At 38.0% G+C, this 19827-nt stretch overlaps 1 protein-coding gene across 4 annotated transcripts in view; it reads left to right on the top strand.

Annotated features, from left to right (window-relative positions):
* The first annotated feature begins 11893 nt into the window (after positions 1-11893).
* LOC117912542 (DNA topoisomerase 3-alpha) overlaps positions 11894-19827 on the top strand; it is an 88406-nt gene continuing 80472 nt past the window's right edge. For 3 of the 4 annotated variants that reach the window (XM_034827158.1, XM_034827157.1, XM_034827156.1), the window contains exons 1-7: positions 13548-13894; positions 14478-14656; positions 14748-14820; positions 15091-15213; positions 15322-15443; positions 15539-15611; positions 15711-15827. In XM_034827158.1, the coding sequence (XP_034683049.1) occupies positions 13619-13894; positions 14478-14656; positions 14748-14820; positions 15091-15213; positions 15322-15443; positions 15539-15611; positions 15711-15827 (963 nt within the window). In that variant the 5' untranslated portion in view covers positions 13548-13618. Of the gene's footprint in view, positions 11956-13539; positions 13895-14477; positions 14657-14747; positions 14821-15090; positions 15214-15321; positions 15444-15538; positions 15612-15710; positions 15828-19827 lie in introns of those variants that run through there. The other variant, XM_034827159.1, reaches the window with a different exon arrangement.

Here is a 19827-nt window from a genome sequence, read left to right as displayed (position 1 = left end):
GAAACCATTGGTGGAGCACTTGAGGAATGAAGAGAAGCACATAATTGGATGGTCTAAGGGTCACCAAGGAAGACTCGAGGCTTTGGAGTGGTTGAGTTGAAGTTTACCTTAAGGTAGTACCTAGGGTCCCTTAAGGTAGTACCTCAAGGCCACTAAGGTAGTACCTAAGGGCCCTTAAGGTAGTACCTAAGCAACAGTCCCAAGAAACCATTGGTGGAGCACTTGAGGAATGAAGAGAAGCAAATAATTGGATGGTCTAAGGGTCACCAAGGAAGACTCGAGGCTTTGGAGTGGTTGAGTTGAAATTTACCTTAAGGTAGTACCTAGGGTCCCTTAAGGTAGTACCTCAAGGCCACTAAGGTACCTAAGGGCCCTTAAGGTAGTACCTAAGCTACAGTGCCAACAAATCATAGGTGGACGACTTGAGGAAAGAAGATAACCACATAATTGGATGGTCTAAGGGTCACCAAGGAAGACCCGAGGCTTTGGAGAGGTTGAGTTAAAGTTTACCTTAAGGTAGTACCTACGGTCCCTTAAGTATACGGCTAAGTACCTCAAGGCCACTAAGGTAGTACCTAAGGGCCCTTAAGGTAGTACCTAAGCTACAGTCCCAACAAATCATAGGTGGCCGACTTGAGGAATGAAGAGAAGCACATAATTGGATGGTCTAAGGGTCACCAAGGAAGACCCGAGGCTTTGGAGAGGTTGAGTTGAAGTTTACCTTAAGGTAGTACCTAGGGTCCCTTAAGGTAGTACCTCAAGGCCACTAAGGTAGTACCTAAGGGCCCTTAAGGTAGTACCTAAGCTACAGTGCCAGCAAATCATAGGTGGCCGACTTGAGGAATGAAAAGAAGCACATAATTGGATGGTCTAAGAGTCACCAAGGAAGACCCGAGGCTTTGGAGAGGTTGAGTTGAAGTTTACCTTAAGGTAGTACCTAGGGTCCCTTAAGGTAGTACCTCAAGGCCACTAAGGTAGTACCTAAGGGCCCTTAAGGTAGTACCTAAGCTACAGTGCCAACAAATCATAGGTGGCCGACTTGAGGAATGAAGAGAAGCACATAATTGGATGGTCTAAGGGTCACCAAGGAAGACCCGAGGCTTTGGAGAGGTTGAGTTGAAGTTTACCTTAAGGTAGTACCTAGGGTCCCTTAAGGTAGTACCTCAAGCCACTAAGGTAGTACCTAAGGGCCCTTAAGGTAGTACCTAAGCAACAGTCCCAAGAAACCATTGGTGGAGCACTTGAGGAATGAAGAGAACACATAATTGGATGGTCTAAGGGTCACCAAGGAAGACTCGAGGCTTTGGAGTGGTTGAGTTGAAATTTACCTTAAGGTAGTACCTAGGGTCCCTTAAGGTAGTACCTCAAGGCCACTAAGGTAGTACCAAGGGCCCTTAAGGTAGTACCTAAGCTACAGTGCCAACAAATCATAGGTGGCCGACTTGAGGAATGAAGAGAACACATAATTGGATGGTCTAAGGGTCACCAAGGAAGACCGAGGCTTTGGAGAGGTTGAGTTGAAGTTTACCTTAAGGTAGTACCTAGGGTCCCTTAAGGTAGTACCTCAAGGCCACTAAGGTAGTACCTAAGGGCCCTTAAGGTAGTACCTAAGCTACAGTGCCAACAAATCATAGGTGGACGACTTGAGGAATGAAGAGAAGCACATAATTGGATGGTCTAAGGGTCACCAAGGAAGACCCGAGGCTTTGGAGAGGTTGAGTTGAAGTTTACCTTAAGGTAGTACCTAGGGTCCCTTAAGGTAGTACCTCAAGGCCACTAAGGTAGTACCTAAGGGCCCTTAAGGTAGTACCTAAGCTACAGTCCAACAAATCATAGGTGGACGACTTGAGGAATGAAGAGAAGCACATAATTGGATGGTCTAAGGGTCACCAAGGAAGACCGAGGCTTTGGAGAGGTTGAGTTGAAGTTTACCTTAAGGTAGTACCTAGGGTCCCTTAAGGTAGTACCTCAAGGCCACTAAGGTAGTACCTAAGGGCCCTTAAGGTAGTACCTAAGCTACAGTGCCAACAAATCATAGGTGGCCGACTTGAGGAATGAAGAGAAGCACATAATTGGATGGTCTAAGGGTCACCAAGGAAGACCCGAGGCTTTGGAGAGGTTGAGTTGAAGTTTACCTTAAGGTAGTACCTAGGGTCCCTTAAGGTAGTACCTCAAGGCCACTAAGGTAGTACCTAAGGGCCCTTAAGGTAGTACCTAAGCAACAGTCCCAAGAAACCATTGGTGGAGCACTTGAGGAATGAAGAGAAGCACATAATTGGATGGTCCAAGGGTCACCAAGGAAGACTCGAGGCTTTGGAGTGGTTGAGTTGAAATTTACCTTAAGGTAGTACCTAGTGTCCCTTAAGGTAGTACCTCAAGGCCACTAAGGTAGTACCTAAGGGCCCTTAAGGTAGTACCTAAGCTACAGTGCCAACAAATCATAGGTGGACGACTTGAGGAATGAAGAGAAGCACATAATTGGATGGTCTAAGGGTCACCAAGGAATACCCGAGGCTTTGGAGAGGTTGAGTTGAAGTTTACCTTAAGGTAGTACCTAAGGTCCCTTAAGGTAGTACCTCAAGGCCACTAAGGTAGTACCTAAGGGCCCTTAAGGTAGTACCTAAGCTACAGTGCCAACAAATCATAGGTGGACGACTTGAGGAATGAAGAGAAGCACATAATTGGATGGTCTAAGGGTCACCAAGGAAGACCCGAGGCTTTGGAGAGGTTGAGTTGAAGTTTACCTTAAGGTAGTACCAAGGGTCCCTTAAGGTAGTACCTCAAGGCCACTAAGGTAGTACCTAAGGGCCCTTAAGGTAGTACCTAAGCTACAGTCCCAAGAAACCATTGGTGGAGCACTTGAGGAATGAAGAGAAGCACATAATTGGATGGTCTAAGGGTCACCAAGGAAGACCCGAGGCTTTGGAGAGGTTGAGTTGAAGTTTACCTTAAGGTAGTACCTAGGGTCCCTTAAGGTAGTACCTCAAGGCCACTAAGGTAGTACATAAGGGCCCTTAAGGTAGTACCTAAGCAACAGTCCCAAGAAACCATTGGTGGAGCACTTGAGGAATGAAGAGAACCACATAATTGGATGGTCTAAGGGTCACCAAGGAAGACTCGAGGCTTTGGAGTGGTTGAGTTGAAATTTACCTTAAGGTAGTACCTAGTGTCCCTTAAGGTAGTACCTCAAGGCCACTAAGGTAGTACCTAAGGGCCCTTAAGGTAGTACCTAAGCTACAGTGCCAACAAATCATAGGTGGCCGACTTGAGGAATGAAGAGAAGCACATAATTGGATGGTCTAAGGGTCACCAAGGAAGACCCGAGGCTTTGGAGAGGTTGAGTTGAAGTTTACCTTAAGGTAGTACGTAGGGTCCCTTAAGGTAGTACCTCAAGGCCACTAAGGTAGTACCGAAGGGCCCTTAAGGTAGTACCTAAGCTACAGTCCCAACAAATCATAGGTGGAGCACTTGAGGAATGAAGAGAACCACATAATTGGATGGTCTAAGGGTCACCAAGGAAGACTCGAGGCTTTGGAGAGGTTGAGTTGAAGTTTACCTTAAGGTAGTACCTAGGGTCCCTTAAGGTAGTACCTCAAGGCCACTAAGGTAGTACCCTAAGGGCCCTTAAGGTAGTACCTAAGCAACAGTCCCAAGAAACCATTGGTGGAGCACTTGAGGAATGAAGAGAAGCACATAATTGGATGGTCTAAGGGTCACCAAGGAAGACTCGAGGCTTTGGAGTGGTTGAGTTGAAATTTACCTTAAGGTAGTACCTAGGGTCCCTTAAGGTAGTACCTCAAGCCCACTAAGGTAGTACCTAAGGGCCCTTAAGGTAGTACCTAAGCAACAGTCCCAAGAAACCATTGGTGGAGCACTTGAGGAATGAAGAGAACCACATAATTGGATGGTCTAAGGGTCACCAAGGAAGACTCGAGGCTTTGGAGTGGTTGAGTTCAAGTTTACCTTAAGGTAGTACCTAGGGTCCCTTAAGGTAGTACCTCAAGGCCACTAAGGTAGTACCTAAGGGCCCTTAAGGTAGTACCTAAGCTACAGTCCCAAGAAACCATTCCATTTGAATTTCAAAACAATGATTAGATTTGTAAAGAGGTAGGTCACAGGTAAACCAGACCCATTTTCTGTAAATTCATTGATAATCCCACAAGTGGATGAAGAAAAATTCCATAATTGGCTCATCATCATCTTAGCTTTAAATTTGAAGTATTTGTTCCTTGGTCTTGTAAGGAAATTCAAGTGAAGTTTGGAGCTTCAAATCATCTCTTTTACTTCTTGTTCATTACCATGATTAAATTACTTATAAGGTCAGAATTTTGATTTCTCTTTTTTACATAGTGTCTCTCAGCCCATTGGGGAGTAGTTGCAGGGCACCCTGACAGATATAAGGTCATTTTTTTTAATTCATTCTTAGAATCTCTCTTTGTTAGTTTTTCCAAATTTATAATTGAAGTACAACCCAAGAAGGGGGGAGAAAAGTTAGATTTCACCAACAAAACCAACACACCTTCAAATGCTTTGTGCAGGCATGTTAAGGGCCGAACCCGCCATTGAAGATCGTTGTTCCTAGATCTGACCCATTTCAATCAGGAATCAACCAGGGTTCTTTCCCTCTCACCAAGACACCCAAATCCAAGCATATGAGGCCACCTGCAGCATGTAGTCTTCTCCACCAAGAAATCTTCAGGTTGTTCAAGATGATATAGGCTCGTATGGGTATGATAACCATGGGTGCTTAAAAGCACAACTTCCCGTGGTGACATGGAGAGGGAGATGGCTGCTGACATGGCAGGCTGGAGGGGTAATTTTGGAAATGAAATTATAAAACAGTGGATAGTGCATGAAAGGGATATTTTTTGGGCAACAGTAGACATATTTTGGGTTATGAAAAGTTGGGTTATGAAAAAGCTATTTGGCCCAAATGGGCGGGCCAAAACACAGTTTTCCCTTTATACAATGATATTTTATGATGTAGATATTAAATTTGACCTTTAATATAATTCCAAGATATAAAATAAAATATTATATTTAGATTGAATTAATAGGATCGATGACCACAACTAAACGAGATCTTTAAATACAAAGATATGGATATTAAATTAGACTTTTAATATAAATCAGATTAAATTTAAATAGTTGAACAAAGATATAAAGTAAAAAATTATTGTTAGATTGAATTAATGGAACTTACCACTAAACGAGATCTTTAAATACAAAATTTTGATGTTAAATTCAACTTTTAATGTAAGTCCAATTAGATTTAGGTAATTAAAACAAGATATAAAATAAAAAATTATATTTAGATTGAATTAATGGGATTGATTGACCATTAAACGAGATCTTTAAATACACATATATGGATACTAAATTTGACTTTTAATGTAAGTCCAATTAAATCTAGGTATTGAATTAATGGGATCAATTGACGACTAAACGAGATTTTTAAATACAAAACTATGTATATTAAATTTAACTTTTAATGTAAGTCCGATTAAATTTAGGTAGTTTAACCAATATATAAAATAAAAAATTATACTTAGATTTAATTAATGGGATCAAATTTGAATTTTAATATAAGTTCAATTAAATTTAGTGAGTTAAACCAAGATATAAAATAAAAAAGTTATATTTAGATTAAATTAATACGATAAACTGATGACTAAACGAGATCTTTAAATATAAAGACATGAATTTTAAATTTCACTTTTAATGTAAGTCTGATTAAACTTAAGTAGTTGAACCAAACTATAAAAGGGAAAGATATAGGTTGTTGCAACACAGGTTGCCACTGGGATTTATTTGACTTTGTTGTGAGGAAAAAATAAATAAAGGGAAAGATCTAGGCTGCTGCAATAAAGGTTGCAGCTAGGATTTATTTGACTTTGTTGTGAGGAAAAAATAAATAAAGGGAAAGATCTAGGCTGCTGCAATAAAAGTTGCAACTAGGATTTATTTGACTTTGTTGTGAAGAAAAAATAAAAAATAAAAAGAGAAAGATCTAGAGAAGAAAAATAATGTTGTTAAAGGCTTGAAGCTATGAGAAGTTGGACACTAAAAAGAGTGAAAAACAAAGAGAGAGAAAATAGGAGATGAGTGAGAAACAGGTAGAGAAGAGGTGATGAGAAGAGTGCGATTGTGTAAGACTAAGAAATGGTGAGTGACAGAGAGAAAAAACCTACCTATTGAGAATCGAGATGGAAAATGCAGTTCTTCACGTTGTGTTGCTGCCGAATGAGAACTTCTGTCGAGATGAAATCGTCGGAGTGAGAAAGAGGAGTAGCACTTCAGTGTTTTTGCCCAATAAGAAGTCGATCTTCAGGTTGCCGAAGAAGAAGCTGATCTTCAGGTCGTCGAAGATACGAACCATGAAGAGCTAGGGTTAGGGTTAGGTTTCTCCCCCAACTTGTTCTCTTTATTCCCTCTTCAGCCTTCAATGTGTTTATGGGGTTATAAAGTCTTCAACGGTAAGTTGTTTCTATTTTTTTTTATTAGCCACCTCAGCAAACCAAAGGCTCACACTTTAGTGAGCAAGACGTGAAAGACGTATGCAAGGCACACCTTTGAAGCACTTTAGGCGAAAAAGCGTTCACCTTTTGTGTTCAACATTGTTGTGCCAGCACCTTAAGGCATTTTCTGGACGCCTCGCCCTAGAGTGCGCCTTAAGAGCGCCTTTCAAAACACTAAACATGACTTCTTCATTTCAGCTCTGATTTGCACACCTTTTTAAGCATTAGGATTTTTACTTCCAGAGCTTCAAAATGATATACAACTTACCCAAAATGGACTTCGGGAAGTACTCCAAATGTTGCCTTAAAGTCAAAGCATATGTTGCCACCAGATTTTGAGTTCCAAATTTCCATACAAACTTGATGAATCTTTTTTCATGCGTCATTGTCCATGAGTCTTGACTCGCTCAATTCTAATTTAATTTCTTTTTCTTTCAAAATCTAACATGGTTTCAATTTGTGTCATTTTCTTTCCTTAAACCTGAGATATATCTTCAAAATAAAAGTTAAACCCATGGCTAGGGCCTTCGCATCGATTTGGGTCAATTTAGATGATTTGAGTGTCTTGTAGTGCATAAATCACATCAAATATGTGCCATTAGAGTACATATTTTGGCTCCAATCAACTATTCACCACAACACACTTAGAAGTGTGCAATCTAATCAAAGTCCCTCAAGTGCACTTCATTAAGTGCATAGTGTAGGTTCCCTAAATGCACAATCCAAACCACCACTTAATGGTGCACAATTCACAAGTGTGCAATTTAGATTGATGCTCCCAAGGTGTGTTATCTATTGAGAACCTTAGATCACTTTGTTCTCATGCCTTGGATCTTGTAAGATGCATGCATCTATCCCTAAGGCTCTCCAAATCTAACACAATGAAAAATAATGACTTCAAAAACCATTATAGAATAAAGATTTATAGATTTGAAACTCATACCTATGATTTGGATATTCTCATATCAAAATCCATTCATTGAAGAACATGCTTAGAAAAACTAAAGAGTCTTTTTCCTCAAGTTGTTGCCCACTTGCACATGCCATGCGATTCCCATGCATGCAGCCTGTACGCGTCCCGTGCGCTATACCTTACATCCAAGGAGGTCTTATACACCCAAGATCTTCCGCCCAATGACTCAAACCACTATCTTGGTACTCCTAAGTGTGAGCTTTGGAATAGAGGAGACTATAGCTCTCTATATTTTTCTCTTTTTGGAGGTAGAAGACAACTCTCACCGAAAGTCATAAGGAAACCTTAACCCTCAAAGGGGTATTTATAGAGTTGCCTATTAGGCTTAAGTGACTTAAGCCCATCAAGGCTTGGGTCACTTAATCTAACCCAAAACGAGTACTAATTGATTAATTAACTACATAGGGTCATCTAATTAATCAATTAACCTAATCTAAAGGCCTTGTTCATTATCCCTTATGCAACCCTATGTAGTTACCAAAACGCCTTTATGCATAAGAATTAACCTAAAGCCAATCCAACCCTTATAAATCGTGACATCATGGTATGTGAGCTCAAAGCGAGGACTGTTAGGACCCATAAAAGTATCGGCTCCCTTAGAATCCAATTTTGAAGTTGATTCAACATTCCACTAAAGAGAATCAATTGTACTCCAATACCTTATGTAAAAAACAATGAGCTGAAGTTCGGGTTTGTAACCTACTATCCAATTTATGCAGACTCCCCATGAATTGGTATTTGTAATCTAACAAGGTAATGTTATCACCTATCATGTTACCTCTCCAATCTTGAATTACCGTTCCTACTCATTATGTGATCAATTGACATACTCTAACTTCATAGAACATATGTCAAATTCTACTAAAGGGATTACTGTAGCTATAGATTTCATGATCACATGTCCTTTGGGTCACCCAAGGGAACACACTATATCAATCTCATGAGATCTCATGGTGCCTTTATTAAGAATATTTGTTGCCACCAACCTCCATCAATAGTGACCAAATCCATAAAGATATATGACCACTTTAGGGTCTCACCCATATGTTAAAGTCTCTTATCAATTTTGGCACAAACTTAATATCCTCTCAAGGTTGAAAGCCCATGCAATATAGTAGTTTGGTGAATCACGATAATTGATAGTTTTGCGTCATAATTCACTGTAGGTTTGTTTAGTGTACATCACATACACTAGTGCACTCACCATGGGAAACTTATCTCAACGGCCAAGACTAGTCATCGTTCCAACTATGAGGTAGTGCACTACATTATCTATTGGATTGCCTAAATCCATGCACCAACTGTGGACAACTTATTTACTTACAAGGAACCCATGACTTTTATTTTCTGTGCAACTCATAATGCATCCGAGTAATGTACAATGAAAGAGACATGAGTTGAATGTTCAAATAAATGTCAATACACCAAAAAGATAATAAGAGAATAGTTAAGTCTAACTTTGTTACATCATGTCTTGCGTTTAGGGGCTCAATCCTAACACTATCTACAATGGACTCTACCTAGCGCACTATTAAGGGTTATGCTTAGAATGGAATGTGCTATCAATAATAGTCTCCCCCACTTGAGGACTCTCTTCTCTGTGATGTGATGAAAATGCGTCAAACATGTCTTAATTCTTCAAAAATCTCACAAAACTCATCAAAAGGAATTTTCTAATGCATTAACAACAAATTGAAACATTGGGTTTGTTATGAGTGCCTCAAACACACTAAAATAGGCTTTTTAAAGTCATCCAAATATTGAATTTAAGTTTTCATCACAGTGTTTGAGTGTTGTAAGAGCACTCTAGTCTTCAAATGAGTGGTTGAGTGCTAGTAAATAAGTGCTTGACTCATTGTTGTAGCATCTTTAAATCTGAGAAAAGTTTCTCTACTTCTCTAACCGCTTCTCCATTGGAAAACTCACATTTTTGGTTGGGTTTCTTCACGATGGGTATGCTTGAATGCCTAAATTGCTCCCATGCCTCTCCTAGATTACGTGAATGAATAAAAAATCAATTTTTATATCATAGAAAAAAATCCTATGTTGCTTCAAATAGGAGCATACAACCTATCTAAATACTAAAAAAATGGATTCATATTCAATCCCAATTCTTTATGGAGTGTACAACCGTTTAAGAGATAAAAAATAACAATCACATGCATTCATATTCAATCCCACATTATTCATAATCATACATTAATTTGTCCTTATCACCATGGTTTGGATAATAAACCTTGCAAAACAAAGTTAGTACACCCTAAAATGGTTCTAATGTGCTAAATTATAACCTAGGCCTCTGATACTAGTTGTTAGGAAAATCCCTAGATAACTCCATCCCAACCTTGGATTGATTAGAGTGCATGTAAACTATCCCAAATGCTTTCTAGATCTACATAATAATGGTAAAAAAAAGTATTTAAAACACTTAGATCTAGATAATAATGTTTTACCTCAAATATGGATGTTCCCAAATCAAATCTTATGAGAGTAAATGCATTCTATACATGGTAAATATCTTAAACTAAGAGCCTTCTATTTTTCTATTCAATGCCTCTCTTTATAGATCTTGACATGTGAGAGGTGGAGTCCTCTACGAGAATTGGTGGCTAGAACTTTTTATTTTTATTTTTTTTTATATGAAGAATGGAAAATTGAATGTATAAAGTCAAGCCTAAACCCTTAAAAAAGGGTTTATATAGGCTTCTTGTTGGCTTAAATGATTAGAGACCATATTGGGTTTAGGTTACTTAATTCAACTCACTTGGATCTTAATTCATTAATTAGCCTTAATGGGCTCTAATTAATCAATTAATTCAATAAAGAAAGACCATTTGCAAGTTCTTGTGTAAGCTTAAGTATTTACTAAAATACCCTTATGCACACATGTGAATAAGGAACACAAGTAACTCTAAAATGCCATGTCACCATGGAATATAAGCTTGACCAGGGGCCATTAGGATCCATAGAAAAATATTGGCTCCCTCGTAATCCAATTATGAAGTTTACTTAACATCCCACTATAGAGAGTCAACTAACCTCCAATATCTTATAATATTTCAATAAGATACAAGAACATGGGTATGTGACCTACTATCCATTATATGCATGCTGCCCATGAACTATTAGTTTATAATCTAACGAGGTGAATGTTATCAACTTTTCAAAATTATTTCTACAATTCTTAAGTCTTCAAATTCTCCTATATGTGATCAACTAACACACTCTACCTCACAAAAAACATATGTCAAATTCCAAATAAGGAATTACATCGACAATAGATTTCCCAATCACATATCATTATGATTACCTAAGGGGACATGTCTTAAACCAATGAGATATCATGATGCCTATCTCGAGTATACTTATTGTCATCAGCCTTCATTAATAGTGACTTAATGTATAAGAAATATATGACTACTTTAAGGTCTTACTTATAGTTCAAAGTCATTGAATACTTTAATACAAACTTAGTATCCTCTCAAGTTGAGAGCTCATACAATATACTAGCTTAGTGAGATCATGATTACTCGATAGCCAATTTCCTGACTCACTATAGGTCCAGACCAATGTGTAACCAATCACACAAGTGAACTCACCATGGAAACCCTCATCTTGAGGACCAAGAATAGTAATCCCTCAAATTAGAAGGTAGCACATTATAACATCAAATGAATTGTTTAGGTTCATGAATCAATTTTGAACGAAATCATTTACTTGTGAGGAACCCATAATTCGGATCTCCTGTGCAACTCTTAAGGCACCGAAGTCATGTACAATGTAAGAAATGCGATGCCAAAATACTAAAAAACTGTAATGCATTAATAGAATATATAAAATTAGAAATTGAAATTTTATTAATAAATAATAAATTTATTATTGTTACATTATATTATGCTTTTAGGAGTTTTATCATAACACTTAGTACACTAGATGTGCAGTTTAGAAGAATAGTTTCAAACATCCTTAAGAGCATTTAGAAGTATAGTTTCAAACATTCTTAAAGGTGTTTGAAATTATAGTTAAATGTTATAACTTATAAGGATGTTTGAAAGTTCATGGTTGAACAATTCTAATATGTTCCACCTATTAACTTTGAACCATCTTTGTGACACCTCCTTTTCTCAAATTTAAAAATATAGAAAGGAATATAGAAAAGATGTAAAAAGCATACCTCTACACTTTGAATATCACTAAATATAATTACTTGCTTATTCATTAATGAGAAACACATTTTTTTTATAAAAAAAAATTTACAAGGTTTATGAAAAGATTAAAAGAGAAGAGATGAGGGAACAAGGGGGAGATGAATATGTACTTCTCTTGAAGGGAATTTTGGTTATTTCATGGGTGACTATTTTTATCCTAAAAAGATGATAATTAAGATAGATATAATGAGAAATTTGATGGATGCAAATTTAATTTCTCAATTCGTAATTTAGAGAGGTATGATAACCTCGGTGGGTGTAATCATGGATTGAAAAATCGGAAAATATCGCCGATATTTCGAAGAAATATCGGATATCGGTCGTCACCGAAACGATAATCGCCACCGATTATCGATCCACGGAAATATCGTCAAAAAATCGGCAAAATCGCCGATATATCGGCGAAATATCGGTGAAGCACCGATAAATCGGAAAATTTCCCGATATTTCCTACCAGTCCAGCCCGCGCAGTTGTGTTTTTCAGCTTGGCTCAAAAATCGTGGATTTAGGGTTCGTGAAATTTAAATCCAATGGCACAACAGCAAAGAGACCCCTAAAACAGATCCAGAAAACACAAGGAGCAAAAGAAAAGCAATTTTTTTTGGTTTTCTTTGGGGGTTTTGAATGGATTTTCTCGGAAATCAAACGAGGATGAATTTTCCCGGAAATCGAATGGGGGATGGATTTTCTTGGGAATCAAACGGGGGTTGCAAAAAAAAAAATAATAACATGATTAGATTAGTACCTGCGAGGATTCAGATTGAGAGTAGCAGAGGAAAATAGGGCTTTTTTTTAGGGATTCTCTCGTTGGAGGACAACTGCAGAAAAGGGTTCTTGATGCCCGAGAGAGAAGTGGCCAAGTGGGTGCCTTTTTTATTTTTTTATTTTTAGATTTAGTGGAGATAAAAAAATAAAAAATAAAAAAAAATAAAAATCATGAGAATAATTTTCCACTCTCTATATAAATAATTATTAATTATCAACCTTTATTTGAATTATTAAATAAATTAATATTAATAGAAAAAGTTGTTATCACGTATTTTTAATAAAATTTTAAAAATTAAATCTCAAATAAGATATTTTATATAAATTAATTTAATTTTTCATTTAAAATATAATAAAATATATAAAAAAATCATGAGAACAATTTTCTACTCTCTATATAAATAATTATTAATTATCAACCTTTATTTTGATTATTAAATAAATTAATATTAATAGAAAAAGTTGTTATCACATATTTTTAATAAAATTTTAAAAATTAAATCTCAAATAAGATATTTTATATAAATTAATTTAATTTTTCATTTAAAATATAATAAAATATTTTTGAATAAAAATATTTTAAAAAATTTAAAATAAATACTGTCTTCACGAGATGAAACTCCCTTCATCTAATAATATAATGAAACCACATCGATATCTTCCTTAGTATAAGAACTATTGCAATCTCATATGTATTATATTTATATATAAATTATTTTTATTCAATAAAATTAAATATTTCTTAACTCAATTTAAACTTTATACACTTTCAAAATTCATATATATTATTTTTAAAATTCAAATATCGAATCTACCAATATATCTCTATTTACGATATTTTTCTTCTTAATTATATATATATATCAATTACACTTACAAGATAACTTTTAAAATGTGTATTATTACTTATTTTATCATTTTTTGAAGTTTTTTCAAGCATTCCTATTAATTTTAAATAATTTTCACTCCACCGATATTTATGAAAAATATCCACCGATATTTCTCCGATATTTCCGATATATCCGTAAAATTGAAGTACCGATATATCCGTAAAAACCGATATTTCAATCCTTGGGTGTAATTATAAATTTTCCTTGAGAAACGTCCCTCTCAAATCAAAACGGCGGGAAAATTGGAGGGCGAGCATAGGCAGCATGAAGGTGCTGAACGTGGCGGAGAAGCCGTCGGTGGCGAAGGCGGTGGCGACCATACTGTCAAGGAATCAAGGGCTAAGGGTGAGGGAAGGAAGGTCCCGCTACAACAAGCTCTTCGAGTTCAATTATTCCATTCGCGGCCAACACTGCCAAATGGTGGTCACCTCCGTCATTGGCCACCTCATGGAGCTCGAGTTCGAAGACCGCTTCCGCAAGTGGCACTCCTGTGACCCTGCCCACCTCTACCACGCTCCTGTCCGCAAGTTCGTCCCCGAGGTCTGTTTCTTTTCATCGATTTGAGATTTTTTTTGAGGCTACCTACATCTGTTTGTTTCCAGTGAATTAGGGCTTTCCTTTTTTGGTTGGGGAAATGTGAGGCTGGATTGATCTGAAAGGCGACTTAGGGCGAACAAGCAGTGGGATTCGAATTCATGAACTTCTGAAACTGTAGGCTCTGATACCTTGTTAGCTTGTTGAGCCACTAGTCAAGGCAATCGACCAATAATGGATATCAAACTGACTTTGCCTTAACACCCCTCCTCATGTGCAATGAGGGAGAAATAAACAAACAGTAAGGTTTGAATTCATGACTGCTGGAAAAGCTAGGTTCTTACTATGCTAAGCCGCTAGTTGGCCCAAAAGTTTAAGCAGTTAAGTAATGAGCTGATAATGGATATCAATTATCAAATGCGCTTTAGGCTATACACTCAATACCTTGCCTCATTTGCAGTAATTAATTCAATGTTAAGCTAGTGATTAATTAAAGTTTAAGCTGCCATGTAATAGGCCAGCGTTAGATATCAAACTGATTTAGGCTGATAGGGAATGTATTGACATGGATCTATTGTCTTTCATTTAGGACAAATTGGATATCAAGAGGACCTTGGAGGAGGAAGCTAGGAAGTGCCAGTGGCTTGTGTTGTGGCTCGATTGTGATAGAGAGGGAGAAAACATTGCATTTGAAGTGCTTGAGGTTTGCACACAGGTGAATCGTCATATCGATGTGTGGAGGGCTCGTTTCTCTGCTTTAATTGACAGGTAGGTTTTAGATAATAGTAACATTTTGTTCCTTAACTTTGATTTTCTTCTTGAGTTCAGCCTTTTTGATGCGTGATCTTGGGGGTTTCAGGGAAATCCATGAATCTGTGCAGAATCTTGTTCGACCTAATCAATTGTTTGCTGATGCAGTGGATGTTAGGCAAGTGAGTACTTTTCCACACTCAAGTAGGACTTTCTCAGTTTTTTATGTTTACATTACTGTTAATATACAATATTTCATAATTCAAATAAATTTTTACTCCTTTTGTTTTGGATTTTTTATTTGTTCCTCTGTATGCATTTATATTGCTTTTACTATATCATTTTTTGATTCATGGGTGGAGAGGGCGTCTATTTGTACTACAATATTTTTCCATCTTTTTATAGTCTTTCCTCTGTGCTGGGAATTGAAATTGATTCCAACTCTTCTGCAGGAAATAGATCTTCGGATTGGTGCTTCTTTCACTAGGTTTCAGACCATGCTGTTGAGAGATGCCTTTGTTCTTGATTTTGCTGCTGATGATAGAAATCTTGTTCTAAGTTACGGTCCTTGTCAGGTTAGGAACAGTTAGCTACCTTAATTTTACATAAATTACAAATTCATGGTTGCCAATAGAATGTGCAATCATTATACATTGGTCATAATACCTCCTTTTCCACTGTAGTTCCCTACGCTTGGCTTTGTTGTTGAAAGGTATTGGGAGATACAGTCACATGAGCCTGAAGAGTTCTGGACAATTAACTGTTCTCACAAATCAGATGAAGGCACTTCTACTTTCAATTGGATGTAAGTTGTGAATGCTGTTGGGGAATAGAGTTTTTCACTTTTCTTTTTTTCAGTGTTTAAAAGCTTTGAACTCATTGATTTTATTATTTTGACAGGCGTGGACATCTATTTGATTATACTTGTGCTGTTATAATATATGAGATGTGCATTCAGGAACCTACTGCAACTGTGAGTAGTACAGAAATCATGTGGTTTGGGCATAATGTAATCTTAAAGAGAAGTTCTTACTAACTCCTTTGAGCATTTAACTTTTTCTTTGCCACTTAGGTCACAAAAGTTAGACATCAGGAGAAGCTGAAGTATCCTCCACATCCTTTAAATACTATTGAGCTTGAAAAGCGTGCATCAAGATACTTCCACATGAGTTCTGAACGCACCATGAAGGTAAGCAGTTGGGACTAAAAAAATTCTTGGTTAGATTTTTACATGTTTCATGCTTTGTTAATACACACACACACATACATACATACATATTTACATTGTCTTCCCAATGCATGCCATCATCCTTCCAAATTTGTGTATATATCAAGTGTACATGGGTGCTCCCTCTTTCTGCTGTTCATTCTGTAAGCTCTTATTTGCTTATCAAGAAGTCATTCTTGCAAAAATGTCAGTTTGCATTTTAAATCCAGAGGTTTGTAATTTATAGTTTCATTCTCTAAAAACGAGTTTTAATCTCTGACTTTAGTTGGTCATTTAGACAGGTGAAATTAACTTCATCCACACTCCCACCCCTAAACACACACACCCAGAACACAATGACCTTGGAAATCTGAATAAATTTAAAATTTAAAACTTGATTATAGCCTTATTGGAACAAAGTTCTGCTTCTATTTACACATTAAAATCCCTCAGCTCCTTGTTATGATGCATGAAGGGAATGTGCAAATGTAGCTGGTAATCTGCATGCGAGAATTGTTATAAAGATAGTGGCAATAGCCAGAAGTGCTTGATTTGATAAGAGGAATTGAGAGTTGGGATACATGGTCAGAAGCAGTTATTGGATTCTGCTATAAATAGTCAAAGTTTCAAGTCTTCAACCGATTATTTAACCCAGATTCTTCTGTTAATCTTCATCTTAGGAGTAGAAGTACCATATCTAATGTTAGCATGGTCGATAGCTGCAATTGGTAGCTGTAGCCCTGAATGTTAGCATGGTCAATAGCTGCAATTGGTAGCTGTAGCCCTGTCTTTGTAATTGTTACTAATCACCCCCTTTTTTTTGATAAATAAAGAAGAGTATATATTAAAAAGAGGTGCCAAAAGAGTGATCCAAGGTATACAAAATAAATACACCCATCCCCACATGGCTCAAACAAAAAGAAGCTGTAGAAAAGGAGGTGCTACAATAACCCCACCCTCAATGAGAGCCCAACCAATCAATGAAACTAATTAGCATCGAAGGACCATCATTTACAAACATCTTAATCCCTAACTAAAGAAAGCAAAACAAAAGAGCCTTTTAACTTTTGGATGGAAAGCACGTCATCTTTGAAAGCAATTCTATTCCTTACCTTCCAAACCGTCCAAGAGATGTATAAGGAACCTGCTCTCCAAACTTTCTTGCACTTTTTGCCCATAAACAAACCATGCCAACCCAATAGTATCTCTTTAATTGACGAGGGAAGCACCCAAAACACCCTTAAAAGAGTAAAGAACATCTCTAAAAAAATATTGTCTTTACATAGTGGAGAAGGATGTGATTTATGGATTCTTCATGGCCCTCCCTCACTTCTCGAGAACACCACCCCCCTCTTTCTTTCTCATACTTGCCACTAATCACTATATTCCAAAAGACCCTTCTCTCATTCGCAAAAAACCAACTCTATTTACAAAGGAGAGCCTTATTGAGTGTAGAAAGACAATCCCCCTTTCTTTTTGTCTAAGAAAACAGTTGCCCACCTTACTAGATGAGGTTTTTGCTCAAAAGCCCCACCTCCCCATAGAAAGTCCCTCTAAATTTGCTCTAACCTCAATCTAACCATCCTTGGCATGCAAAGCAAAGACATGAAATAAATGGACAAGCTAAGACAAATTGCTTCGAATTAGGGTGATTTTCCCTCTTTTAGAAATGTATGGTCTCTTCCACATGGCCAACCTTTTGCGAAACCTCTTGTACACTCCATTCCAAGTTGCCAAGGACTTAAACGGGGCACCAAAAAACAACCCCAAATAAGAGGAAGGGGGACTTCCCACCTTACAACCAAACTTTGAAGCCAATTCCTCTACATTATCCACTCTTCCCCCACCTTACTAGATGAGGTTTCCACTCAAGAGCCCCACCTCCCCACATAAAGTCCCTTTGAATATGCTCTAACATTTTTTTTTGATGAATAAAGAGAAATATATTAAGAAAAAAGAGAAACTTCAAGGAAGCACCCCAACGTATACAGGAGGTATACAAAAGAGAGGAAAAAAACCTTTAACCATGGCCTAACCAATCAACAAAATCTACAACAGAGGGGATTTATCAAAAAAAAAAAAAAAAAAAAAAATCTACAACAGAGGGGGGACCAGAACCAAAAAACCCCTTGGTCCATGCCCATAGATTACAAAGTAAAACCGATTTACACCCATGAATCAATTGCTCTTCATTTTCAAATGCCCTATTGTTTCTTTCCTTCCAAACAATCCAAAAAAGGCACAAGGGAGCTGAAAGCCACACTTTCTTCCTTTCCTTTCCCACACAAAGCCCTAACCACCCCAATAATGCCTCTCTAATTAAAGAGGGGAGCACCCACGAAACCCCAAAGAGGGATAAAAGTAAGCTCCATAAACTTCTGGCCAACCCACAATGCAGGAGAATGTGATCAATAGACTCTTCCTCTATCATACACAAATAACATCTATTAGCCAAGGAGAACCCTCTTTTTTGAATACGATCCAAGGTTAGGGCCTTTTTCCACATAGCCTCCCAAGCAAAAAAACTCACCCTCGAGCACCAAAGAATTCCAAATAGCGCTTGCAGGAAATTCTTCACGTCTTTCCGGTTCCAACGCCTTGTAAAGAGACTTAACTGAAAATCTTCCATCCTTTGCCTTAGTCCAATTTACTTGATCTTCCACATCACTATAAACCCTCCTCCCTTGCAACCTTAAAAGAAGGCGCCCCACCTCGATCACTTCCCAATCATTAATCTGCTTAGAGAACCTAGGAGCCCACACTCCCCCTTTAGAATGGCTCCACACATCCGCCACCCAAGCCTCCTTATCCAAGGATATAGCAAATAAGGAAGGAAAAGGATTACACAACGGATCATCTCCACACCACTTGTCCTTCCAAAATCTAACCCTCCTACCATTTCCCACAGAATAAACCAAATTGTCACCTAACACATCCCAACCTCTCCTAATCGCTTTCCACAAACCAACCCCATAACTTTCTCTCACAACACAGGACCTCCAACCACCCTCTTCTTCCCTATACTTTGCACTTATAACTTGCCTCCATAAAGCTTCCATTTCCACCGCAAAATGCCAACTCCACTTGCATAGGAAGCCCTTATTTAGCAACACCAAGTTCCTCACACCCAAACCACCCTTTCGTTTATCTGAGCAAATGATAGACCATTCACTAAATGAGGCTTCCTTTCCAGGGCCCCACCACCCCAAAGAAAGTCCCTTTGGATCCGCTCCAATCTCGAACTCACGCTCCTTGGCATCTGAAACAGGGACATACAGTAGATAGGCATGCTGGACAGAGTGCTCCGGATCAAGGTCATTCTGCCCCCCTTGGAGATATACTGCCTTTTCCAAAGAGAAAGCCTCTTCCTCAACCTTTCCTCAACTCCGTCCCAAGTTGCCACCTTCTTGAAACGAGCCCCCAAAGGAAGACCCAAATAAGAAGAAGGGAGCTTGCTAACCTTGCAACCAAACTCAAGGGCCACCTCCTCTACATTCTCCACTCTTCCTACCGTGATGATCTCACTTTTGTCCAAGTTCATCTTCAACCCTGACATGGCTCCAAACCACATAAGAAGCCAACTCAAGTAGGACACCTGATCAATGGAAGGCTCACAAAAAACTAAAGTGTCATCCGCGAACAGCAAATGAGTGATCTCCACTCCACACCTCTTCTACCACTGAGCTGCCATCCCGGCAAAAACCCCCCCCTCCTTTGCTCTCTCAACAAGCAACTAAGGGCCTCCATGACAATCACGAACAGATAGGGGGATAGAGGATTCCCCTGTCTCAAACCCTTAGAACTTTGGAAGAATCCTGAGGAAGTTCCATTAATAAGGATGGAAAAACTGACAGTCCCAATACACCATTGAATCCAGCTGATCCACTTGGCTCCAAAACCCATCATTTCCATCAACCAAAGAAGAAAACTCCAATTCACATGGTCATATGCCTTCTCAATATCCAGCTTGCAAAGGATGCCT

This window comes from Vitis riparia, chromosome 4 (genome assembly GCF_004353265.1).
Source record: "Vitis riparia cultivar Riparia Gloire de Montpellier isolate 1030 chromosome 4, EGFV_Vit.rip_1.0, whole genome shotgun sequence".
NCBI classification, from domain to species: domain Eukaryota; kingdom Viridiplantae; phylum Streptophyta; class Magnoliopsida; order Vitales; family Vitaceae; genus Vitis; species Vitis riparia.
Note: the sequence above shows the minus strand (reverse complement) of the source record. Positions and strands in the feature narration are given on the sequence as shown.